This window comes from Pelobates fuscus, chromosome 6 (genome assembly GCF_036172605.1).
Source record: "Pelobates fuscus isolate aPelFus1 chromosome 6, aPelFus1.pri, whole genome shotgun sequence".
Classification (NCBI taxonomy): Eukaryota; Metazoa; Chordata; class Amphibia; order Anura; family Pelobatidae; genus Pelobates; species Pelobates fuscus.
Genome location: NC_086322.1, coordinates 250,584,098 through 250,611,704, shown reverse-complemented (window position 1 = coordinate 250,611,704; position 27,607 = coordinate 250,584,098). Strand labels below are relative to the sequence as shown.

The following is a 27,607-nucleotide window of genomic DNA, read 5'->3' as shown; positions in this document are numbered from 1 at the left end:
ATGTCGGGTTAGCCATGCACATTTTACATATCTGTTACACATATACAGAGGGGCGGCCACACAGGGATGCCAAGATGGACACATGTTCATTGTAAGCTGTCTATTTACATTCAGTATGGTGGTTACAGAAAGCCTTCACAGTGGTTATATACAGGCATCAGTGCTTTTGTGTACCAGAGCCACAGCCCCCATGCGCGGACATCCAGGCGGCCACACAGAGACACCAAAGATGGCCCTGCACAGCCGCCAAGACGGCCACACACAGCCGGCCACTCGTTCCCACCCCGACACCCGCCAGGGGCACCCCACACGATATACACCTTCAGTTCTTCTGGTTGCTGTTGGTGGTGCTTTTGCCAGTACCTGGCCATTGTATCTCAACGTTGCGTATTAGTGTCGTTCCCTATCCGTAGTTTGTACTTTAAGTACTAATGCCACGATCGAGAGTGCTTGGGTTTGAGTGCTTGAGTGCATGAGTTTTCCTTTATTTTAGTAGAGGTGAGATGCAGTATGAGGTAGTGAAAAACAAGGAGAGAGAAAGAAAGAGAGGTGGGGGTGGGGAGAAGCTTAGGGGGGAGGAGCGGGACAGACTTACACTTTGCAGTTGGAGCCTGAGCTATTTGTCTGTAAATGCGCGCAATGTTCTTGCATGTGTGTGCGAGTCGGTGTTATGTCGTCTAATGGTCGGTATAGTCTTCCCAGGGTTCCCACGTTTTGATAAAGGAGGGGTACGTGTCTCTGAGTTGAGCTGTGAGTTTGTCCATGATATGTGCTTCTTTTATGTTGCTAGTAACTCTGTCCATTGGGGGTAAGTCGGCGTGCAACCACGTCTGTGCCATGGCTCGTCTGGCAGCTAAGTTTATTTTATTGAATAGTTTTTGTTCCCTGTGTGTCAGAGCATCTAGTGGTTTTGCGATTAAGAATGCACCGGGGTCCGGTTGTATGTGTTTGTGTAGTACTTCTGTTTGTAGCTTGGCTATCTCGCTCCAGAAGGCGCTCGCTTTTGGGCACCACATGTGGAAGTATGTCCCCTTGTCCCCGCATCCCCTCCAACATGTGTCTGTGGTTGTTTTACCCATTCTGCAGAGTTTGACTGGGGTGGTGTACCACCTCATCAGGGTTTTGTAGCATTGTTCCTGGTGTAGGACGCAAATGGATGCCTTTGCTGCCGCCTCCCACACGTCCTGCCATTCCCCGCACTCAAGGGGTTGTTGTAGATCTGCCTCCCAGTGTGCCACATATGTGGGTGTCTGTGTGTTTTTTGTTGGTGCGCTTAACTGTGTGTAGAGGAGGGTGATGAGGCCGGTACGTGGTCCCCCGGTTGTGAACAATGTTTCGTAGAAGGTAAATTTGGCCTGAGCTGCTGTGCGTATTTGCGGTTGTCCCGCAAAGTCACGCAGTTGCATATAACGAAAGAAGTCTTTCGTGGTTAGTGGGGCCAATGCTTTGAGGTTGTCAAATGTTTTGATGTGATTCCCCTGATATAGTTGGTGATAACGCTGTATGTCCGTATTTTCAATGTTGCGGAAATCCCTCGCCACTAGTCCTGGCGGGAATGCTTTATTACGGAGGTATGGGGTTAGTGGCGACACTTGGTGTGTTAGGGCATATTTATGTGCTGTTAAGTCCCAGATCCTGATTGAGTTCAGGATGGCCGGGCACCTCGTTCGAAGTTCTGGCCTGTCGGGTCGTGGCACCCAGATCCAGAACTGCGGGAGGTCGGAGCTCATGAGCAGGGTCTCTAAGTCGACCCATCTATGGGCATCTGGTGGTGAATGCCATTCGATGATTTGTGCAAGCTGTGCTGAAAGGTAGTAGAGGTAGAGGTTCGGGAGCCCCAGTCCCCCCTTGCTCTTTGGAGTATACAATGTCTGTCTGGCTATCCTGTGCCTCTTGTGCGCCCAGATAAAGTTGTCTATGGATGTTTGTAGTGTTTTGAGATCTCCCTTAGTTACTTTGACTGGTAGTGCTTGGAAAAGGAACAGGAGGCGAGGGAGAAGGTTCATCTTAACGCTATGGAGTCTCCCTATCCAAGAGATGGGTTTTTCGTGCCATTTATCAAGGTCTTTTATTAGGGTGGTCATGAGTCTCTGATGGTTTTCCGCGTAGAGGTCTTTGGGGTCGGCGGTTAGTTGTACACCTAGGTACTTGATTGGTCGGGGGCTGATGTGTAGGTTCGTGGCTCGTTGCAGCCAAGTCACTTCCGTCTCTGTCAACCCCAGTGGCATGCCCACCGACTTGTCCAGATTGATCTTATAGCCAGAGACCAGTCGGTACTCTTCCAGTAGGGTGATGAGGTTAGGTACTGAGCGTGTTGGGTCGGTGAGGGTGAGCAATATATCATCTGCGTAAGCAGAGACCACAAAGTCTGTCTGCGCTATAGTCATGCCCGTTATGTGGGGGTGGGCTCTGATGCGTTGTAGTAGTGGTTCAAGGGCTATTATAAATAGAAGGGGCGAGAGGGGACAACCCTGGCGTGTTCCGTTCGTCAAAGTAAATGGGCGTGCTTCAGCGCCTTGGATAAGCGTTTGCACTCTGGTGTTGGAGTACAGGGCCTTCACAGCCGTTATAAAAAGGTCTGGTAGTTGTAGCTTACGCAAGACCGCGAACATGTAGTGCCACTGGATTTTGTCGAACGCCTTCTCCGCATCCAGAGAGAGGATCAGAGAAGGCGTTCGAGTCCTCCCGGCCCACCACATGAGGTCAGTGGCCCTTCTCGTGTTTTCATAGAGCTGTCTGGTGGGGACGAAGCCCACTTGATCAGCGTGTATGCATGTGGTAAGGAGGGGGTTTAATCTATTTGCAAGTACCTTGGCATAGACTTTCACGTCATAGTTTATGAGAGAGATGGGGCGATAGTTGGTGACTTGCGTGGCATCCCTCCCTGGCTTGGGGAGGAGTGGTATATTCGCGGTCGCCATGTCTGGGTTGGGGGCAGCCCCCCCCAGTCCACTGTGTGTACATTTTTGTTAAGTAGGGTGTTAATTCGTCCTTGAAGGCCCTGTAGTAGGTGCCGTCAAAGCCATCGGGGCCCGGGGCTTTGTTCCCCTTTAGCCCTGCGATTGGTCTTTCTACCTCTTCTGCATCTATGGGCTCTCCCAGGGGTGCCACTAGGTCGGCCCCTATCTGTGGGAGCTGGGTTTCATCCAGGAAGGAGGACACCGTTGCTGCGTATGTTGCATTATCTCCTGCTAGTGTGGGGGAGTGGTTATACACGGACTCGAAATAGTTTGTGAATTCCTCATTTATCTCTTTAGGGGTTGTGAGGACCTGTCCATGTTTGTTTCTTATAGCTGTTATTAAGGTGTTGGCAGCTCTGGGTCTAAGGGCTCTCGCAAGGAGGGTATCCATTTTGTTAGACTTTTCATAGAAAAGTCTTTTAGTCCTGAGGAGGTCTTTAGCAACGTCATCTATCATGAGTTCTCTGAGGGATCTTCTTGTGTTTGTCAATGCGCTAGTCGTGGCCGGGGTGGCTGTTTGCTTGTGTTGTGCTTCTAGCTTGCGTAGTTGATTTTGCAGGTCTACTAACCTCTCGTGTTTTTTTTGTTTTTGTCGTGTCGCTATCTTTATAAGGAGACCCCGGATTACTGTTTTATGGGCCGCCCAGAGGGTGGTTGGGGATATATCAGGGGTGTCGTTGGTTTGGAAGTAGAGGTCTATTTCTTTGAGGAGGTCCTCTTTGATGTGTGGATCCCTGAGGAGGGAGGCGTTTAGTCTCCACTTCCAGGGGGTGTGGTTGCTTGGGGTTTTTAGAGTAAGAGCAATGTCTGCATGATCAGACCACGATATGGGGTTAATCTCGGTGGTCTTAAGCCAATGCATGCCGAGTTTGTTTGTAAGGAACAGGTCTATACGTGAGTAAGTGGTATGTGCCGCGGAAAAGAACGTGTAATCCCGTTCACCAGGGTGCTGGAGTCTCCATGGATCCAGCAGGCCTGTGCTCTGGATAAACTGGTGTAGGAGTTTATCTTGCGCTCCCCTGTTATGCGAACGGGGGAGGCGTGTGCCTCCACTACGGTCAGAAGCGGGACAGGGTGTGGCATTGAGGTCGCCTCCCAGGATGAGTATCCCCCTGGGGAGGTCCCTAATCAGGTTGGTTAGGTTCGTCCAGAACTGCGGGGTGGGGGTGTTTGGGGCGTATACATTTATTAGGTGATACGTATTAGCGTGCAGCGTGCCTGTGAGTACCACGTACCGGCCTTCAGTGTCAGTGTGTGTGCCCGTGATTTGAATGGGGCACCTTTTATGTATGAGGATCTCCACTCCGTTTTTTTTATAAGGAGCTCTGGAGGTGTATGCTTTCGTGAAAATATGGTTTGTTAGCTGCGTTTTAGCTGAGCGCGGTATGTGGGATTCCTGTATGAATGCAATGTCTGCTTGTTGTCTGCGTAGCTCCCTGAGAAGTAACCTGCGTTTGTTAGGGGCGTTAAGTCCGTTAACGTTCAGTGAGGTCAGTTTGAGGTCCATTTTTTTGTCAGTGTGCGTCGTAAAGGTGTACTCACTCTGTGCCTTGTCGCTTACTGTAGGTCCGAGGCTCGTCCGTCTGCGTCCGTGTTATCTGTGTCCTTTCAGGTGTTGTAGCTCCTCCGAGGGGGAGAAGGTGGGGGGGGGGAGAGAGAGGAAAGCAAGAGAGTGGTAGGAAGAAAAGAGAAGATGAGGAGAAGGGGTAGTAGACGATAGGTGGTCTGCTACCTTAGAGAAAGCAAAATTCAATTTAGTATTGATCTGCGTGTTTACCGTTCACAGTTCTAAAATACAACCCCCCAAGTGGTGGGTCGGTATAACAGTGTATAAATACGATACTGTAACAAAATAATAATATAACAATTCCGGGTCTTACCAGTCGCCAGGAGCTATGGGGGTGTGCATCCACCGCGCCGAGGGATTCGCCTCAGGCGGGGTGGAGGCTCAGCCGCCTAGCACCCTAACGAGGCTCCCATTTAGAACAAATACAACCTTAGATAGTAGGGTTCACATGCTGTAGTTGGTGGGCAGGGTAGGACTGGGGTAGGCATAGGGCCTTTCATTTTCCTTCTAGGGTTTTAGTATAGAGTTCGTAGGTGGTTGGTGCTTGTAGTTGTTTTTTTTTTTTTTTTTTTTTTAAATATATCAATATACATTTTTACAATCATATGGTTATTTATTTATTCCTAGTTTTTCTTTTTTTTTTTGTGCGTGTATGTTTGTGCTGGGTCTCCCATATCATGCCCGTAAGACATCGCTGTCCGATGGCTGCGGTTAGGCAGAGGTGACCAGGCTGCCCCCCGCAGGGCGGGCATCCAGGCCGCTCCCTGCTCTAGTTTGGCTAGCAGGCCTGCGGGCGTCCCCCTATGCTGGTGGCTTATTGCCACGTGTTTGGGTAGTCGGGGTTCCCACATCACCCCCTGTCCGCACAGTAGGTGGGCTGGTGCTTGTATGAGTAGCCAGGGCCCCTGAGGCACAACTCGCCTCCCCCCCCCATCACCCCCCCGCCCGTAGTAACATAGTGCAAATTACCCCCCTACTATCCTATGTCCCAAACATAATGAGCTATCTTAGGCAAACCATCTTTTTTGTACAGTTTATTTCCATTCCAAACAGAGCTACCATGAGAAATAAAGCCAAATCCTTGTTCCCTACACCATTCACCAAGCCACAAGTTAAAGTCCCTAATACGCATCCGCCTGTCGTTCTGAGTGTTATGCACAGGCAGAACTTCAGAGAATGACAGTGTGGAAGCAACCTGCCGTATATCATTGGCAAAAACATTAAAAACTTCCTTAACCTCTGAAACCTCATTGCAAGCCAAGTCATTTGTCCCTAGATGGACAAGTACATCCAATTCCCCTTCCTGCTTTGCTCGCTTAACAATATTACAGATACGTTTCCTGTCTCTGTGAGCAGTAGCTCCGGGAAGACACCTCACAAGACCACCATTGTCCATCTCCACACCTCTTATGATGGAATCCCCCAACAACAACTGCTTTCTATTAGGCCTCACCATAGCCTCAGTGCCTCTCTCCACAACACCTCTAGCCTCGGTGCCTCTCTCCACAACACCAATAGCCTCAATGCCTCTCTCCACAACACCAATAGCCTCAATGCCTCTCTCCACAACACCAATAGCCTCAATGCCTCTCTCCACAACACCAATAGCCTCAATGCCTCTCTCCACAACACCAATAGCCTCAATGCCTCTCTCCACAACACCAATAGCCTCAATGCCTCTCTCCACAACACCAATAGCCTCAATGCCTCTCTCCACAACACCACTAGTCTCAATGCCTCTCTCCACAACACCACTAGCCTCAATGCCTCTCTCCACAACACCACTAGCCTCAATGCCTCTCTCCACAACACCACTAGCCTCAGTGCCTCTCTCCACAACACCACTAGCCTCAGTGCCTCTCTCCACAACACCACTACCCTCAGTGCCTCTCTCCACAACACCACTACCCTCAGTGCCTCTCTCCACAACACCACTACCCTCAGTGCCTGTCTCTGTAACACCATTACACTCTGAAAGTGCAGAAAATGAATTATGTAGAGCAACAGACTGTGAAATATGCCTTTTATCCACAACTCTAAGTCTACCAGAGCCTACAGTGATCCATCTGCCATTCCTAGTATGTCTCTGTGGCAGTGGCTTTGCAGCATTTCCAGCCTGAGTTTGTTTACCAGATAATTTACAAATCTCAGACTTCAAAAATACAATCTCCTGCCGCAAGATAGATAACTGCCTACAGATTAGACAACAACCAAACCTCCAAAAAGTTGGACATGAAACAAATGCATAGAAACTATTACACTGGACTAAGTCTGCCATTCCAATGAGGTAAATAATTTTAATCAAACTAATCTTAACTTTTTATTTATCCTCCTGATTACCTCAGATTACCTCCAGAATATCTCCAGAATATCTCCAGAATATCTCCAGAATATCTCCAGAATATCTCCAAGCACACACTTAGAAGCAACACTCTCCAGAATATCTCCAAGCACACACTTAGAAGCAACACTCTCCAGAATATCTCCAAGCACACACTTAGAAGCAACACTTAGATGAAGCAACCAAGCTATATTAGCCAAAGTAATGACAACAACCCTTATATAACTCCTAAAATCACCACCCACTAGGAATGTTTAACACCTGGGCAGGCCTCTGCTTATTTGCAAACAATAGCTAATTTAAACAGCAATCAGTAGCAAGTAGCTAACTAATCAAATGCCTTATAATTTGTTGGTAATTATAAGGCATTTGATTTGATTAGTTAGCTACTTGTGCAATCAGTAACCTTTTCCTACAGATGAATCTTACCTGTAACAGTAAAAAAGAAACCTCTTGGCACAACTCTTAGACAGTTGAAGCTTCTGTAAACCTCTCCAGAATATCTCCAACCACACACTTAGAAGTAACACATAGCTGAAGCAACCAAGCTATATTAACAGTGGCATAATTGTAGAACTGTATCAACCAATTAAAAAATGCACAGTTAAATGCATACATGTTTTTGTCGGGGGTATATTTAGCAGTGACTTTCATTTTTTTTATTTGGGCAGTGGAGTGTCCTTTTAAAGCGGCACTGTCATGGCCAAATCCCGTTTTTTTTTAATCCCCATCCCGCCTCCACTACATCTAACTGACCCCCTAGTCACCCCCAAATGCCCGTAATCTCCCCATATTACCTATTTTTTAATCTTTATTTTCTGCCTCGATCTATATTCAGGGCGCCGCCATCTTTGTGTGGGTAGGTGAAGTCCCTGTGGGACACGTCATCTGCCCACACTAGACAGACCGTGAGATTCCCGCACATGCCCAGTGAAACACCTGGACATGCGAACGGGAATTTCATCTATTCATTTATTCATCAGACAGAAACATAGAAACATAGAATGTGACGGCAGATAAGAACCATTCGGCCCATCTAGTCTGCCCAGTTTTCTAAATACTTTGAATGAATGAATGAATAGAAAAATCAGACAAACAAACTAACATCAGTGTTCGTTCAGTTTGTTACAAGGAAGGAGCTACCGGCACGCAACTCCCTCCTTGTAATATGTAAAGATAGAAGTGTCAGGGAGCAGTGCTCCCCGCCACTTCATAAGCCCCCCAGGTCCCCTCTCACTCTATGGGGGTCAATATGACCCCCATAAAAGCATAAGGGAGATTAAAATCTCCCGAATGCCCCTACTTGCTATACCGCGAGTAGGGGCATGTCCACTAAACAGTGAGCAACCTGTGGCTGCTCACTGTTTAATAAATAACCTACTAAATAACAATTTAGTAATCCATCCAATCACAGTGCCCTGAGTGGTGGGTGGGGGCCCTAAAAAACAATAAGGGGGGTACCTATTGTCCACCCCCCGCCCCCACCCGCTGCGCAGGCCCTAAAAAACAATCCGAACTTTCCCACGCTGTGTAAAATGACAAAGAGCACTCTGATTGGTGGGCTTGAAATCTAACCAATCACAGTGCTCTGTGTCATTTTACACAGCGTGGGAAAGTTCGAATTGTTTTTTAGGGCCTGCGCAGCGGGTGGGGGCGGGGGGTGGACAATAGGCAGTGGTGTATCCTGGTTTTGTGCTGCCCTAGGCAGGACAAAACTCAGGCGCCCCCCTCCCGCCTGCGCCACCCCCATCCAACCCTTCCCCCCCCCGCCTTCTAAATACACACACACACATTCACTTACAGATACGCATACACTAGCTAACAGAAACACACACTCGCTAACAGAAACACACACACACTTACAGACACACTCTCTAACAGACACACACTCACTAGCAGATACACACACACACGCACTAACAGACACACACTAACAGACATACATACACACACACTAACAGACATACACACACACACTAACAGACATACACAGACACACACAGACACAATAACAGACATACACAGACACACACAGACACAATAACAGACATTCACACACACACACACACTAACAGACATACACAGACACACTAACAGACATTCACACACACTAACACATTCACACACACACTAACAGACAGACACACACACACACACTAACAGACATACACACTAACACACACACACTAACAGACATTCACACACACTAACAGACAGACACACACACACTAAGACAGACACACACACACTAAGACAGACACACACACACACACACTAACAGACAGACAGACACGCACACACACACTAACAGACATACACACACACACACTAACACACACACACAGACATACACACATACTCACTCACATATTTAACACTGTTTTTTTTTTATTTACCCCCCAGCCTCCTTACCTTTGGGAATGCAGGTGGGGGGGGGTCCTATTTCTCCCTGGTGGTCCAGTGGCTGCTGGGCGGCGCTGGCGGGCGGGCGGCCGGCGAGGGAGCACTTCCTCTGAGCTGTCTGCTCAGCTCCCTCGCGCGCCGCACAGTGAGGCTGGGAGGCGGAGCCGGAATATGACGTCATATTCCGGCTCCCAGCCTCACTGTGCGGCGCGCGAGGGAGCTGAGCAGACAGCTCAGAGGAAGTGCTCCCTCGCCGGCCGCCCGCCAGCGCCGCCCAGCAGACCACCCGCCCGCCCGGACGGCATGTCAGTTAGCCGCAAGGCTAACAAGGCATTTGCCCTGGGCGTTTGGGGGCGGCTTTTTTGCCGCCCCCTGGAAAATGCCGCCCAAGGCAAATGCCTTGTTTGCCTCGCGGCTAATACGCCCCTGACAATAGGTCCTCCCCACTCAGGGGTGGGGGCCGGGGGGGGAGGGGAGGACAGTAGGTCCCCCCCCCACCATTCTTATATAGGGTCCCCACCCACCGCTCAGAGGTGGGGGCTGAGGGGGAGGACAGTAGGTCCCCCCCTTATTGTTTTTTAGGGCCCCCACCCACCGCTCAGGGGTGGGGACAATAGGTCCCACCCCTTATTGTTTTTTAGGGCCCCCACCCAGAGCTCAGGGGTGGGGGCCAGGGGGGGGGAGGACAGTAGGTCCCCCCCACCATTCTTATATAGGGCCCCCACCCACCGCTCAGGGGTGGGGGGAGGACAGTAGGTCCCCCCCCTTATTGTTTTTTAGGGCCCCCACCCACCGCTCAAGGGTGGGGGCTGGGGGGAGGACAGTAGGTCCCCCCCTTATCCTTATTTAGGGCCCCCACCCACCGCACAGGGGTGGGGGCGGGGGGTGGACAATAGGTCCCCCCCCATTGTGATTTATAGCCCCCACCCACCGCGCAGGGGTCGTGGCCAGGGGAGGGGAGGACAGTAGCCCCCCCACCCATTGTCATTTAGGGTCCCCACCTGTCGCCCATGGGTGGGGGCCGGAGGGGAGGACACAGGCTGCTCAATGTTTAATAGACATTCCCCTACTCGCGGTATAGCGAGTAGGGGCATAATTTACTAATACTAAGTAATCTTTAATTAGTATTAGTAAATTTGGCTAAAAGACCAATTTAGGTCTTTCAGCCTTTTCGTAGATAGCTCCCTGATACCGTGTGAATTAGGGAGCTATCTACTAAGCGGCTGCAAGATGCAGCCACAGCATGAATAGGATCAGAGTTTCATTCATTCGAATGAAATTGCGATCTGAACAAAGTCCCGAATTGCATCCTAACACGAATGGAAACTCTCATTCTGTTAGGATGCAATTCGGCAGTTTTGCCGGCGTTCTGTCTAAGTGACAGGCAATACTGACAGGAAGCATTGTGGGAACAGGGAGGAAAGCTAGGGATCATGGGAAAATTGCTCTGACCAGCGGAAATGAAGCACACTTTGCTCCTCCGCTGGTCAGAGCTGGTCAAGCGGAGGACACCTCCATAAGGCAAAGAGTCCCTACTTTGTCTTATGATTTTAAAGAAAACTAAAGAAGACAGGAAGAAAAGAAGAACAGATCCTGAGAGAGGGGGAGAAGAGGAAGAGATTGAGGAAAGGTAAGTTCGGCATGACAGTGCCGCTTTAAAGCTTTCTACACTACAAATTTCCTTTATCCTTACGATATCTGTAAAAAGCGATCAGATATTTACCTTCATGACTCACAAATGTAAGAATGACACTCCTGCAGTCAGCTATAAATTCTCTTTTCTCCACTTCTCCGCCACCATTTTTTGTCTTAGAGAAAAACAGCTCTAATTTGTCCATTAGTAAGTCTTCTGGGAATGAAGGAAGATTGGAAACCAGAACCTTCTGAAAACTCAGGCTCATATCCAGCTGTCATAGGAAAAAATTAGTGAGTAGTCAGAAGTAATAAAATAGTGAATCAAAACAATCATGAACAGTGGATAAAGTACAAAGTAATATGCTTTCTATAACTGTACCTATAACCATGGGCGTCCACAGGGGAGGGCAAGGGGGGGCATTTGCCCCCCCTGCATTTTTCAGCTTGTTCTGCTAATTTTCGTGTAAGATTGAAAATACAGTGCACCAGTAGGTGGTGCTGTGTATGGAGAGAGACAGGGATAGGAAGCTGCATCTTATCCCTGCTTCTCTCTGACTGAATCCACAGGGGAGCAACACATGCAGCCAGCAGAGACAGCCTACAGATCAGGTAAGTGAGGCATGGGGGGAGAGGGGGGGCAGAGACAGACTACAGATCAGTGAAGTGAGGCATATGGGGATGGGGGGCAGAGATAGCCTAGAGATCAGGGTAGTGAGGCATATGGGGGGGGGTGGGGGGACAGAGATAGCCTAGAGATCAGGGAAGTGAGGCATGTGGGGGGGGGGTCAGAGATAGCCTAGAGATCAGGGAAGTGAGGCATATGGGGGGCAGAGATAGCCTAGAAATCAGTGAAGTGAGGCATATGGTGGGGGGGGGGGAGAGGGTGGCAGAGATAGCCTAGAGATCAGTGAAGTGAGGCATATGGGGGGGGGGGGGAGAGGGGGCAGAGATAGCCTACAGATCATCGAAGTGAGGCATGGGGGAGGTAAAGTAAGAGAAGGAGAAGGAAGGAGCAGAAAGGAGAAGGAATAGAAATGAGCAGAAAGGGGCAGCAAGGATCTGGAAGGGACAGCAAGGAGCACAACAGGTAAAGTAGGAGAAGGAGCACAAAGTGACACAAATGAGCAGGAAGGGGCAGCAAGGAGCAGGAATGGTCTGCAAGGAGCACGAAGGGTCAACAAGGAGCACGAAGGGTCAACAAGGAGAAGGAAGGGTCTGCAAGGAGCATGAAGGGTCTGAAAGGAGCAGGAAGGGTCTGCAAGGAGCTGGAAGGTAAAGCGGCACAAAGGTAAAGTAGAAGTAGCAGAAAGGGTCAGGAAGGAGCTGAAAATAGCAGCAAGGAGCAGGAAGGGACAGAAGGAGCACAAAGGTGAAGTAGGCGAAGGAACAGAAATGAGCAGGAAGGGTCTGCAAGGGAAGGAAGGGTCTGCAAGGAGTAGGAAGGGTCTGCAAGGAGGAAGGGTCTGCAAGGAGAAGGAAGGGTCTGCAAAGAGCAGAAAGGGACAGAAGGAGCACAAAGGTAAAGGAGCAGAAAGAATCAGAAGGCGCACAAAGGTAGTAGGAGAAGGAGCAGAAAAGGGTAGCAAGGAGCAGAAAGGGACAGCAAGGAGCACAGAGGTAAAGTAGGAAAAGGAGCAGAAAGGGTCTGCAAGGAGCAGAAAGATCAGAGAGAGACAGGAGCAGAAGGGGGAGCACAATAAGCAGAAAGGTAAAGGAGCAGAAGGAGCCAAGGAGGAGAGAAGACAGTGTCAGAAGAAAAAGAAGACTGTGTCAAATGAAGGAGAAGAAAAGGAGATTGGAGCAGGAAGGACAAGTGAAGTGAACCCTCTACTTTATAAGGCTTTGGTACCTGGGCCTGGCAGGGAAACTTTGGACCTTCTCATCTCCCCAGGTAAAAAAATATCAGTGTTACTGTGTTCACTTTTATTTACTGAGTGTCAGGAAACACAGAGGGCCGCTGGGGAGGGGTGTCGCTGATTGGCTAGAGCGGTCAGCTGGCACTCTAAGCCAATCAGTATCTCCCCATTCATAAAAAAGTAAAACATTTTTATGAACCGGGACCTAGCGATTGGCTTAGAGCGTCAACTGACAACTCTAGCCAATCTGTAGCACCCATGCCTGACGTCAATCTGCACTTCCTGACACTCCGTTTCAGAAGCCGAATACCACTGAGCGACCTGGAAATCTGGAGCTGGAGGAAGCCTTTGGGGTTAAACCATTTGAGAGTGGTTTAACCCCTTAAAGGAAAGAGAGCACAGAGGGGCTTCCTGGCATCATAGCATTTTCATTTAGATGAAGTTGTTATGGTGACCAGAATGTTCCTTTAATTTGCTTAAAGGAACACTATAGTGTCAGGAATACAAACATGTATTCCTGACACCATAGTTGTGAAAATGCTATTCACCCTGGCTTTATGTGATAATGACTATGCTCCTCCCCTTCATGACACTGTCAAAAAGGGACCAAGCATGGATGTCATAACAATTATGCTCCCCCCCACCCGGAAGAATTCCTGCGGACGCCCATGCCTATAACAAATGTTGCCTAGACAATTAATGTGGCTGCAAATCATGCACAACAATTGCCGAACTGCTTTCATGCATAGTTTCTCATAGAAAAGTATTAAATTCAACCCTTCTCTATGAGAAGTATTTCTAATGCAATGCATCCTCAGTATACCAAAGCGTGAATACCTTCAAAAATCAAACGATGTAAGGAGGAATTGTCCCTAGTGGCTGTCAGGCAGGGCTGTTTTTGCCACATGTAAATGTTACTATTTCTCAGAACTGGCCATATTTTACATTGTCTGAGAAATGGAACACCATCTATGCATTAAAACACTACAATTATATGTTGTGATTTGGAATGTTTAAAGTGTCCCTTTATACATATGCCAATGCAAGCTGTTAATTGGTCCTCTTACTGTTTCTCCTCTGATCTTACTGTAGTAGCTATAAGCTTACAATTGAGATCCATTACTTCCTGGTTTGCAAGGTAAAAATGCAATATCTTAAACATATCAAAGCAGCAGGGTCAATGTAAACACAAGTGACGATTTGTGTTACATATACACAGCATTCTAAGGAATATTATTTAGTAAAATAAAATTACTTGACCTCCTCATAGTAATAAGCCAATGCCTTGCTCCTGCACTGTAGGGCTTATCTCACGAGAACTAACAGAACTTCTAGCTCTCCCGTGTTAGTAGTGGAGGCAAGGAGCCGTGTCCTGAAGAACCCAGGTAAAAAGTCAAACAATTCAAAACTGGTCTGAAACACTCCTGGCATCCATAACCACTGCAACGTGCTTGGATCATTCTTTTAGTTTATGGTGAAACAAACACATAGTATAAGTGCCATAAAAGCTTTAGTCTCAAACTCAAGAAATCTTGGAAGAAATCTTTGAAAAGTCTTAGTAACTAAGGGGTTAAGGTTGAATTTACATATTGTATTCTGTTACCCACAAGTTGTACTTACACCGAGAGAATGTAGCACCAGGAGTTCAACACCTTCTGCCATCACCTTAATTCGATAGTCTTCAACTGGTATTATATGTGTCTTTCCAATTACATTTGAAGCAACTAAGGACAAGAAAAATGCATTTAAGCTTTAAAAATAATAATAATAATAATAATAATGTTACATCCAAGCTCATTTAATGCATTTTGACAATGATTTTTCTTCATTTCAGCAAAAAATAAAAAAATGTTTTAACAAGTCTCATTTAGATATTCAACAAATAACATTAGCCATGCTAATTTTATTGATTTACATAAACTAAAATATTTCTGGAAACATTCAAGCAAGTTTGAGTTCAAAAATCTGATTTCTGTAGTATGCTTAGCCTCACCTTCTGGTTTCTCAAATGTAATTAGTGCTGTTCCCCCCACAACAGAGTGAAGGATTTGATGATTGACTCTCATCTGGATTTTTGACATATTCTTGAATACATTTCCTTTGAATACCATTTTCCTCTCCTTGCCAGATGCAGAGACCTAGAGAATATAAGAATACTAAATCAGTGCTACTAGCTTTCATTATGCCATAAGGCATATCTGATATGTCAAATTGGGACCCCCCCTAGGGGCTCTGTTCTGTGAATGGGGTTGTTTGAGTGTGTTGCAGTAAAGGGCATTCCCTAGTGGTTTGGTGGGAGAGTGTAGTGATTTGTACCTTTACTGAGTGGAGACCACTTTAAGATCTCCTTCAATTTTCCAGAACTCACACTGCACTCTGCTGCGCTCCGAGTCATTGAGAAGCACCTGGACCACTCTACTCCAGTTTACATGACATGTCCCTTCTTTGTGTGTCTCCTTCTAGCCCCTTGTGTGTGTCCCGTTCTCTATCTCTCCAGCTCATCTTGTGTTTTCCTCTCCATTTCACCTGCACCACAAATGGGTGTCTCTTGCCATCTCTCCTGGACCCCAAGTGTATGCCTCTCTCCATTTAACCTTTACCCCAAGTGTATGTCTTTATACATCTTCTCTGTACCCCATGTGTGTGTCTCTTTCCATCTCCTTTTACCATAAGGTTGTGTCTCTCTCCTTCCCTGTACCCAAATGTGTGTCTCTCTCCATCTCCTTTATATCAAGTGTGTGTTTCTCTTCATCTCCCCTGTACCCCAAGTGTGTGCCTCTCTCAATCTCCTTCTACTTGTAATGCCTTAACTATGGTATCCTCTTACTTCCTGGTTCCACGGAGCCTAGCCACACCCCTGTATGACACGGTCTGCCTATTTAATCTGACTGCACCAGCTGATCAAGGCTGGATTATTGAACTACGTTCCTTACTCACAACCCGGCTACAACTTCGTTGTGAAAGCCTCTTCTACCAGACCGGACTGAAAGACTCTGCAAAGTTCCCTTCACCTCTCCTCATCCACGACTAAAGATTAAACACTCTTCATACGCCTCTGAGGAGATCTCGGGAACCAGTGTTCTATATGCCGGAAGCTAAGTAAAACCAATGTGATAAGAGTTGCATCTAAAAGCTGTTATTACCTGTCTCCAAAAGTCCTTCGGTAAAAACAATCCCGTTACAGCTAACTTCAACTCATACTTCATATCAGTGATCTGCATCTGTCTTGCTTCAGTTAAAGTATGGAACAGCTATTGTAATTACTTATCACCTAAACCGTTAACTCTACTAAGAGACTCCTTATTGATTCAGTGTCTGCAATTTACTATCGTTTACTCCTTAAAGCTACAGTGCCTATAACTGTGGACTTCAGTTATCATTTACTACTTAAAGCTACAGTGCCTGTAATTGTGGACTTCAGTTATCGTTTACTACTTAAAGCTACAGTACCTGTAATTTGGAATTAAAGTCTTTACCTTTTACTTTCTTTAATAAATATTCAAACTATACGAAATCTGCAGTTGTGTTCCTTCATAACAAATGTTTAGACGTGACACTACTCCAAGATTGTGTCTCTCACCTTCTTCCCTGTACCCAAAATGTGTATCTTTCTCAACTTCCTCTCTCTACATTCCACCTTTATCCCAGGTAAGTATCAACCCCCCTCCCATGTGTGATGTTTCCATCAAACCTGTGAACCAAGTGTGTGTATCTTTCAATTTCCCCAATGCATCATGTGTATTCCGGTCAGATCCTTCATTTTTGTCTCTCTTAGTTTCCCCCTATATGTCTTTCTCAATCCCCAATGACTCTTTCAATGCCAAATGTTTGGCTCCCTCCCTTCCTCCCCTCTTTTACTTAGTAGATCCCTTTAAATTCTGTAGGGCAGCATGCTATGGAAGGCTTAAGCAGGTGTATTCCCTTATACCAACTTGCCGCTGTCATATTTCCACTTCTCAAGCTCACTCAAACAGTGCACACTATGGAAAAACTAAGCAGGGGCTGTGTCACATGCTGCACAAGTCCGCAACAGACCATATATTTATTTTTAACTTGTATAGTTTATTGGCTGGTTTGGGGGGTTCTGTTCTCTACAGTTTAAACAATCTTAGATGGGCTCCCAGTAGCGTCGGTCTTCAATCGATTTGCCTAAGTTCTTAGTCCACTCCTAGAACAGGGTTCAGCAGGGAAATCTTTTGAGGGCTATCTCCGAAAGGATCTTCTCAAAGATAGTGACAGAGTTCCAGACATAAATACAGGCCCACTATGCCCCTAACTGAACCCTATGTGTAATCTGGCTCTGCCTATTAGGAGGGACAGTCCCTATTTTGGGACCTACTTCATATTGTTGGTCTGTCTAAGTGTATAACAGAGCTGCACAACAATAATTAAATTATTCATTTTTAAACCACAATAAACATGTTTAGAAATCAGTCTGTATAAATAAGATATGTACACTGTGCTTGTTTTAATTACATAAGCTGTTTTTAGTAAGTCACCTAAAATTTCTCAAAACAGCTCTGCCCCAGGTGTGAATGGGGAACAGGTATGTTAAATATGGTGTTATCGCTCTCACACTCTCTCATACTGGTCACTGGACGTTCATTATGGCACCTCATGGCAAAGAAGTCTCTGAGGATCTGAAAAAAAGAATTGATGCTCTACATAAAGATAGCCTAGGCCAGTGATGGCGAACCTTTTTGAGCCCGAGTGCCCAAACCGCAATACATGCCAACTTTTTTTTCCTTAAAGTGCCAACAAGGCAATTGCGTGTGTGTGTGGGGGGGGGGGGGGGTGCGTGTGTGTGTGGGGGGGGGGGGGTGCGTGTGTGGGGGGGGGGGGGGTGCGTGTGTGTGGGGGGGTGCGTGCGTGTGTGTATGAGGGGTGCTGTGTGTGTGTGTATGGGGGGTGCTGTGTGTGTGTGTATGGGGGGGTGCTGTGTGTGTGTATGGGGGGTGCTGTGTGTGTGTGTGTGTATGGGGGGTGCTGTGTGTGCGTGGGGGGTGCTGTGTGTGTGGGGGGGTGCTGTGTGTGTGGGGGGGTGCTGTGTGTGTGTGTGTGTGTGGGGGTGCTGTGTGTGTGTAGGGGGATGCTGTGTGTGTGTGTAGGGGGATGCTGTGTGTGTGTGAGGGGGTGCTGTGTGTGTGTTTGGGGGGTGCTGTGTGTGTGTGTGTGTTTGGGGGGTGCTGTGTGTGTGTGAGACGGGTGATGTGGGGGGGTAGGGGTACTGCTGGGGAGGTAGGGGTACTGTGTGGGGGTAGGGATACTGCTGGCGGGGTATGGGTACTGCTGTGGGGGGTAGGGATACTGTGTGTGGGGGGGTAGGGGTACTGCTGGGGGTGGTAGGGGTACTGCTGATGGTGGTAGGGGTACTGCTGGGGGTGGTAGGGGTACTGCTGGGGGTGGTAGGGGTACTGCTGAGGGGGGTAGGGGTACTGCTGGGGGGATGGTAGGGGTGCTGGGGGGATGGTAGGGGTGTGGGGGGGTAGGGGTACTGCTGTGGGGGAGTAGGGGTACTGTTGTGGGGGAGTAGGGGTACTGTTGTGGGGGAGTAGGGGTACTGCTGGGGGGTAGAGGTACTGCTGGGGGTGGTAGGGGTACTGTTGTGGGGGAGTAGGAGTACTACTGGGGTGGTAGGGGTACTTCTGGGGGGGTAGGGTGCTGCTGGGGGGGTAGGGTGCTGCTGTGGGGGGTAGGGTGCTGCTGTGGGGGGTGGGGTGGTGCTGTGGGGGGTGGGGTGGTGCTGTGGGGGGTGGGGTGGTGCTGTGAGGGGTAGGGTGCTGCTGGGGGGGTAGGGTGCTGCTGGGGGGTAGGGTGCTGCTGGGGGGGGGGGGTAGGGTGCTGCTGGGGGGGTGGGGTGGTGCTGTGGGGGGTAGGGTGCTGCTGGGGGGGTGGGGTGGTGCTGTGGGGGGTAGGGTGCTGCTGGGGGGGTAGGGTGCTGCTGGGGGGGTAGGGTGCTGCTGGGGGGGTAGGGTGCTGCTGGGGGGTGGGGTGGTGCTGGGGGGGTAGGGTGCTGCTGGGGGGTGGGGTGGTGCTGGGGGGGTAGGGTGCTGCTGGAGGGTGGGGTGGTGCTGGGGGGGGTAGGGTACTGCTGGGTGGGTGGGGTGGTGCTGGGGGGGTAGGGGTGGTGCTGGGGGGGTAAGGGTACTTCTGGGGGGGTAGGGGTGCTGTGTATACCCCCCCTCCCTCCTTCTTACCTTTAATGAAGTGGGGGGGGGGACACAGCCATCCCTGGTGGTCCGGTGGTGGTACCGTCATCCCTGGTGGTCCGGTGGTGGCAGGCAGTGCTTCCGTGTCGGGAGGCAGGGGGAGGGATCTGTGAAGCAACTCCCCTGTCCTCCCGCGCGATGCTGTGTGGAGCGTTGCCATGGTAACGCTCGGCAACACTCCACACAGCATCGCGCGGGAGGACAGGGGATCAGCATCACAGATCCCTCCCCCTGCCTCCCGACACGGAAGCAGAGTAGGCGCCTGCCGTTTCGGGCAGGCAGGTACCTACTCTGCAGTGATGGCGGACCTGTGGCCGCGTGCCCACAGAGAGGGCACGGCGTGCCACCTGTGGCACGCGTGCCATAGGTTCGCCATCACTGGCCTAGGCTATAAGAAGATTACCAAGACCCTGAAACTGAGCTGCAGCACGGTGGGCAAGACCATACAGTGGTTTCACAGGACAGGTTCCACTCCGAACAGGCCTCGCCAGGGACAACCAAAGAAGATGAGTGCACGTGCTCAGCGTCATATCCAGAGGTTGTCTTTGGGAAATAGATGTATAAGTGCTGCCAGCATTGCTGCAGAGCTAGAAGGGGTGGGGGGTTAGCATGTCCGTGCTCAGACCATATCCCACACACTGCATCAAATTGGTCTGCATGGCTGTTGTCACAGAAGGAAGCCTTTTCTAAATATGATGTACAAGAAAGCCTACAAACAGTTTGCTGAAGATAAGCAGACTAAGGATTACTGGAACCATTAAGGATTACTGGAACCAACTCTTGCCTTGTATCCAGCACTGGGGGGCTGGACGTTATCTGAGACTGCTCCTGTCACTCATGGTTCACTTGTGGCTAATCACTGATTAGCCAGGTATAAGACACTGCCTCTCCCTGAGGGCAGTGTCAGTTCATTGACTCTGGTTCAAGTATTGTTGTTTCGTGTTCCAGTGTTCTCCTGTTGATTCCGGAACTTGGCTTGTTATTTTGTGTACCCTGACTTCTGGCATCCTCTGACCTGGGCTCTCTACTGATTTATCCTGATTTCTGGCACCCACTGACCTTTGGCTTACCAACGACGATTCTCCTGTTTATGTCCATATCTGCACTGCGACTTGGAGCATCATCCTGCACAGCCCCCGTGCACCAACTCACAGGCCAGGTGAATTCTTACCTGACCACCTTGGCCTGTGTTTACTTGCAAGGGTGAGCACATATATCTGCGCTACAGACTCCAACTCAGGTAAGCCCTGACAGAAAAGGAGCAAAATCTATGGAAGAGGGTGAAACCATAAACGCCACAGCTTGCAAAAAGTGTCACGTTTTACAAGACATGGAATTACTGATCTTGGACTGACGGAGAACGAGGCTCCGATTGTAAGACTATCTACCCCACACACGCAGTAAACATGAATAGGTGCAGTTCCCACCTCTCGCTAACTCCCATACACATTACCCCTCAAAATGGGCCATAGTCAGGGGGGAAATGCTAAACAAAACACAAAAACAAAAGGGGGGGAAAAAAGGTAGGGTAGGGAAACCGTGCACACCATCTCCTTTTGCACTACTCTCATGCCTATTTATATGTTTTACAGGTCACTGTATCGCAATGTATGTGCAAGTACGTGCACTATTCTTCCCCCCCCAGTCCTAACCTTCGCAAACGAGGAGGCACAAACCGTTAACCCTACAGCACCGGCTGAGAAACAAGCACGTCAAGGGGCGATATACCTTAAGCCTTGTACAGGATTCGATTTAACATTTTTGTAGAGTTAACCGAAGAGAGAGGAAGAGTTAGCTGGCCGAGAGACAGATGTAGAATGTATGTTTTTGATGTATGTCGAGTGTGTTAAGCATAGATTCCACTAGCCTTGAACTTGCTTGCATAGAGAAGTGTTCCACCCCTAATAGTAGACAGACAACATTTACTATGCAGCCTCAATATTCCTTTACCTCCTATTGGCTTGCATCATGATAATTTGATTGGACCCTTAGATCAGCAGGTTATTTGGAAGTACCGTATATACTCAAGTATAAGCCGACCCGAATATAAGCCGAGTCCCCTAATTTTACCCCAAAAAACTGGGAAAACTTATTGACTCGAGTATAAGACTAGGGTGGGAAATGCAGCAGCTGCTGGTAAATTTCTAAATAAAATTAGATCCTTAAAAAATTATATTAATTGAATATTTATTTACAGTGTGTGTATATAATGAATGCAGTGTGTGTATGAGAATGCAGAGTGTGTGTATGAGAATGCAGTGTGTGTGTATGAGAATGCAGTGTGTGTGTATGAATGCAGTGTGTGTGTATGAATGCAGTGTGTGTGTATGAATGCAGTGTGTGTGTATGAGAATGCAGTGTGTGTGTATGAGAATGCAGTGTGTGTATGAGAATGCAGTGTGTATGAGTGCAGTGTGTGTATGAGTGCAGTGTGTATATGAATGCAGTGTGTGTATATGAATGCTGTGTGTATGAGTGCAGTGTGTGTGTATGAGAATGCTGTGTATGAGTGCAGTGTGTGTATGAGTGTAGTGTGTGTATGAGTGCAGTGTGTGTATGAGTGCAGTGTGTGTGTATGAATGCTGTGTGTATGAGTGCAGTGTGTGTGTATGAGAATGCTGTGTGTATGAGTGCAGTGTGTGTGTATGAATGCAGTGTGTGTGTATGAATGCAGTGTGTGTGTGTATGAGTGCAGTGTGTGTGTGTATGAGTGCAGTGTGTGTGTGTATGAGTGCAGTGTGTGTGTGTATGAGTGCAGTGTGTTTGTATGAATGCAGTGTGTGTATGTGTGTGTGTAATGCAGAGTGTGATGCAGAGCCTTGGTGGGGGGTGGGCATTTTTATTTTTTATTATTTTAATATTTTTTTTGTTTCATTAAATTTTTTTTTTATTATTATTTTTTTATTTTATTATAATTTTTTATTTAATTATTATTTTTATTTTATTATTTTTATTATTATTGCTATATATAAATTTTTTCGTCCCCCCTCCCTGCTTGCTAGCTGGCCAGGGAGGGGGGCTCTCCTTCCCTGGTGGTCCAGTGGATGGGCACTGTGTAGGAGGGGGCTGTGGGGGCTGCAGAGAGATGTTACTTACCTTTCCTGCAGCTCCTGTCAGCTCTCTCCTCCTCCGCCGGTCCGTTCAGCACCTCGGTCAGCTCCCAGTGTAAATCTCGCGAGAGCCGCGGCTCTCGCGAGATTTACACTGTGAGCTGACAGAAGAGCTGAACGGACCGGCGGAGGAGGAGAGAGCTGACAGGAGCTGCAGGAAAGGTAAGTAACGCTCTCTGCAGCCCCCACAGCCCCTGTCTGTATTATGGCAATGCAAATTGCCATAATACAGACTATTGACTCGAGTATAAGCCGAGTTGGGGTTTTTCAGCACAAAAAATGTGCTGAAAAACTCGGCTTATACTCGAGTATATACGGTAAAAGCAAAGAAGGGACTATGGGGAATTCTTCCTGTTATTCTACTTTTTGTCGCTATTTTTGCCTTTGTACAGTAAATGAAATTATCTTTCTATTAATGAGATCCTACAAATAATGATATGGAGGATTGACTAGGCAACATTGAAAGAATTGTTGCATATTTGGTAATTATTTTTATCTCTGCGTATGTAATTAATACTAGTTAAGTACTTACTGCAAACCCTTAGACTTATTAACATTTGACGCTGGTACCTTGGCGTCCTGGGCTCCTTGTTCGGGCCCACCTTATTTCCAGGTATGTATTTAGGGTGGGGTGACTGTAGCTGGAGTTTTGGGTACCGGTTACCCACTTAAGGCGTCACACCACTACATCATTAAACTATACCTTAACCCAGGCTGGAAATGACGTGTCTGTACGGTCAGGTTTTCTCCAATGTGAGTTTTTCTCCATTGTGAGTTTTTTCTGGCCCAGATCACAAGGCAGACAAAGTAATTCTATACCCTGGTTGACAGAGGAGGGATAGGTATTGTACCAAATTGGTATTATGTGTTCACAATTTGTTACATGGGTATTGTGAACAACAGGAGGGGTTGATGGGAAATTAATTGTTTTACCTATACAATACTTAGTGAATATTCCCCTAGACATACAGAGCTATAAAGGAATATATACATTAACCTATGAGTGGATATACACAAAAGGTGTGGAATTGGTGACGCTATAAAGTTTTAACGTGTAAGTTGGAAAAAATTTTTTAGCTGCTGTATACACTTTGTGGGTACTCCTTAAAGGACCACTCTAGTGCCAGGAAAGCATACTCGTTTTCCTGGCACTAGAGTGCCCTGAGGGTGCCCCCACCCTCAGGGACCCACTCCCGCCCGGCTCTGGAAAGGGGAAAGGGGTAAAAACTTACCTTTTTCCAGCGCTGGGCGGGGAGCTCTCCTCCTCCTCTCCGCCTCCGTTCCTCCCCGTCGGCTGAATGCGCACGCGCGGCAAGAGCTGCGCGCGCATTCAGCCGGTCACATAGGAAAGCATTCATAATGCTTTCCTATGGACGCTTGCATGCTCTCACTGTGATTTTCACAGTGAGAATCACGCAAGCGCCTCTAGCGGCTGTCAGTGAGACAGCCACTAGAGAATTAGGGGGAAGGCTTAACTAATTGATAAACATAGCAGTTTCTCTGAAACTGCTATGTTTATAAAACAATTAGTTAACCCTAGCTGGACCTGGCACCCAGACCACTTCATTAAGCTGAAGTGGTCTGGGTGCCTAGAGTGGTCCTTTAAAACCCACCACACATAAATAATCACCAAAAAACAATAAAAACTTTAGGCTTAAAAGGTGTTTCCACCTTCCAAGCCTTATGTTTTTAAGAGTGCAGCGCTATATTTACATGTGAGGTAAGTGAATTTTTCAAAAGTGCTCAAAAACACTTACCCTCCCTCTATGTCTCACTTTAGTATAATGAACATATAGAAAAAACAGAAAAAAATATATACAAATAATAGTGCAGTATATTAAGTAATGTCGCAAGAGGTTTTGTGAGTTAAAAATGTTTATAAACTCACATTTTCTTGAGCCTTTTCTAGTTTTAAGGCTCTAAACTTCCAGGCGTGTGTGTCTTTTAGGGTAGATCACACAACCCCTCTCTCCAAGGAAAAGTGCGTATGTTCCTCTCCACAACGTATGCAAAAGACACAGATATTTCAATCTAAGTGTAGCATCCTAGATAATGATTGTATCCATATAGATAAAATTTGAAATGCTCACCTTATTTAGGGCCTTTTGGTAACTGGCTCTAAGTGTGTAAACCTAGTGTCAATTTATGGGGTGACACTGCCCCTTCCCTGGAATCACTTGTGCAGGATACAGTTGAATGAATAAAAATTGAAAAAATTATTACAGAAAAAAATATTATAAAATATTATAAAAATGTTTTCTAGAAAACCTTGTCACGTGTTCTTGGAGGGGCCTGTTTGCCAGCCTCCTGCCCCGGACCATGGGCCATGCAAAAAGGCTCACAAAAGATCTTGTTCGTGCATTTTTGCTATTCTGTTCAGTAGATTGTATTCCCCTCCTATTCTAACATTGTCTTGTTCGACTACCGAACAACTGCACGAACCAGGGACCACCCGGGAGCTTGTTAACACCTATTAACATTTTGGAACGGTTCTCACTGTTCGTGAAATTGTTCGTCTGGATGAGGTGAACAAGCTCCAGGGTAAGAACATTGACTATGTTTGGTAGTTCGCTCGTTTTCAAAACTACCAAACTAGACCGACGCGAGCCCTGATTCTCTGGAACTGTTTTGGGCATGGAACCATGCGTGCGGGCAGTAAAACATTAGACTTCCAGGAAATTCCTGAACCTTTGAACTGATATGGGTGATTTTTGGATATGTTGGTCACCCAGATCAGGGCTATCAGGGGATGTAACTTTTGTGGGTTTTGTGTGTTTTAAGGTCATTTGAGGGGTTTGTAAAAATGTGTGTTTTTGTGTGTTTGGAGATAATTGAGTTTAGTATAGTGCTGGACTCCATTATCTCCCAGGCATAGGGGAGGGATTGACCTATTTTGTATGGCAGTGTCCTGGACCTGAGAGTCAATGTAATCTTGTTTATGTTTTTACTGTAGTCTACTCTCATGTCCAGGGGGGAGTGCCCCTTGCATGGGGACCTGCATATAAGGCCAGTTGTGGCTGCCATTAAACAGATTTGTTTTATCCTTCATGAAGTCTAGGCTCATGTTTGGGGGATTGGAGGGCAATATTCACTCTGGGGATTGCTATAATCACTATACTCCCTTGGCTTACACCTATCTTGTAAGAGCAGCCTGCTTTTCTTTCTGGACTAGGAGAGATCTACCCACTGAAAGCTGGATCCTGATCTTGGGTCCAAGGTGGGTGGAAGACAGCGAGACCCCAACCAAGCTGCGGCGGTTTGTGGGGTTTACAGTGGTTAAGGTGTCTGGTGCAGTGCTTATGGTGCATATGGATAACTAGGAAGCAGCTATTGGCAGAGATACCCGGTCGGGGTGCCAGGCGGTCTGAAACTGCTATGTTTACAGCTGCAGGGTTAACCCTAGATGGACCTGGCACCCAGACCACTTCATTGAGCTGAAGTTGTCTGGGTGCCTATAGTGGTCCTTTAACAAAACACCTCATCCACTTCCTTTCTTCCTTCCTGTGGTTTGTTCCGAGGGACAGAAAGTCTATAATATTCTATAGTAGAGAAATGGCACTCCATTCTTTGTTATAAAATGTTATACAACTGAAAGACAAATAATTCTTAAAGACAATACTCACCGCATACAACTTTGCTGTGTTCTTTTTTATCTCATTAAGTGTGTCCCTCATCTTCTGTATTTCGTTTCCTAAACACTTGTTATCCTGACGCACACATTCAAGATGTTCCTGTAAGATAAATGGTTTCAAAAGTTTCATAGTATGGAGGTGATGAGTATCTGCTACATAGAGTGTTTATTCACTAAATATGGAATTAATAACAATGGAATCCTATATTTTCAGCCAAAATAATAGTTGGAGTTTTTTTGATTCAAGTTGGCTTACATTTGTTGTTGCCTTGTAAATTTTCAATAGTTCATGGTTTTACAAATAAACCCATAGAGTTTAAGCATTATACTAGCTCATCTAGAAAGGCACAATTCTGTCACAAAGATAAGCATTACTAAATTACACATAATGCAGGGGTATGTTTATGAATAGGTTTTCATTAAGATGGCACACTAAGCAATTAGAAAAAGTTGGACAAAAAGTGCCTTCCAAAACTGAGGGCTCCCCTTTCCAATAGGTGAGACCACTTATCCTTAACCATTAATGAAATTCCAACAGGAAATACGCATTTCCAATTCGGCATATATGTATACAGACCTCTCTTTCAATTGCATTTAGATTTACATGCAGCAGAAAAACTTCTGCATTAAATTCTATTTATTTCCCCATCAAAGCCTTCACTTCCCTAGCAATCAAACAGCACAAAAGCTAGAGAGGGTTGCACGACTATCAGATAAGTATGCAATTTGCCAGATGTGTGCCACATCTCCAGCAATCACCAGATAACCAAACAGTGCCTCAGAGGGGATATGAAAACATTATACAAATATATTCGGGGCCAGTACAAACCATTATCTGGAAATCTGCTCATAAACAGGGCTATTCGTAGGACACAAGGTCACACATTCAGGCTGGAAGAAATGAGATTTCATCTAAGGCAAAGAAAAGGATTTTTTACAGTAAGAACTAGAAGGATGTGGACTTCTCTGCCTGAAGAGGTGGTTTTATTAGAGTCCATACATATGTTTAAACAGCAATTTGTGTATTCATTTATGTGCATGTGTGTGTATATGTATGCATATTCTTGACTCTTGGATGTGAATTCATACATTCTAAATCCAAGTAATTATTTTTTAGTCTCGTTCTTCCAGCACCATCTTCTGCACTGTTTGCTTATTCTCCCCCTTACTCTTTGATCTTCACACAAGATATTTACGACCCTCTGTGAGAATTGGTGTCTATTTTCTATCAGACCTGTACCTTATCTGCATTAATACAACTTTAACCCCTGTATCACAACTCAACTTTAAATGATATGGGTTGTCTTTGCTCTGAAGACTTGAGAAAAGGAGGTTCTCCCAAAAGCTTGTCATTACAAAATTCTGTTGGTCCAATACGAATTTCATCTGTTATTTTACATCTGCATCACTGGATGACTAACATCTACTATATATATTTGTGGTCAGCAACATGAAGGCCGTGATGTTAAACTAGTATTAGTGTAAGATACAATAGTAATACAAATACCCTAAATCTCTAGCTTAGATAAGCTCAATGTTATTTATAAATTTATCTGTACAAAATGTTTAAGCAATTTAGCTATACATAACATAAAAAGTAACAGATATAATGGATGCACCAGACTAATTAATGAACAGTCCAATGATGTCTGTGCAGACTCCTTAATTCAGAAATTCCTTTGAATAGTGATACTCCGTAGGTATAAATGGATATATATAAAAACAAAGGAAAAAACAATAAATTAGTAGATCTTGGTACCGGCAAAAAATTGATGAGATGCAATCCAGATAATAAAGTATGAAAAGCTTTATTGAAGTCTTAGCTCTGAACTAAAAATCAATGTAAAAATCTCACAGTAAAATATTAAAGTAAAATGCTACATGTACAGACCTCA

General features: G+C 46.6%; 1 protein-coding gene across 3 annotated transcripts in view; it reads right to left on the bottom strand.

Moving 5' to 3' along the window:
* IFI35 (interferon induced protein 35) overlaps positions 1 to 27,607 on the bottom strand; it is a 135,152-nt gene that overhangs the window by 31,083 nt on the left and 76,462 nt on the right. For all 3 annotated transcript variants that reach the window (XM_063458928.1, XM_063458929.1, XM_063458927.1), the window contains 4 exons: positions 25,705 to 25,812; positions 14,756 to 14,900; positions 14,383 to 14,486; positions 10,995 to 11,178 (listed from right to left, as the gene is read on the bottom strand). In XM_063458928.1, coding sequence (XP_063314998.1) covers positions 10,995 to 11,178; positions 14,383 to 14,486; positions 14,756 to 14,900; positions 25,705 to 25,812 — 541 coding nt within the window. The remainder of the gene's footprint in view (positions 1 to 10,994; positions 11,179 to 14,382; positions 14,487 to 14,755; positions 14,901 to 25,704; positions 25,813 to 27,607) is intronic.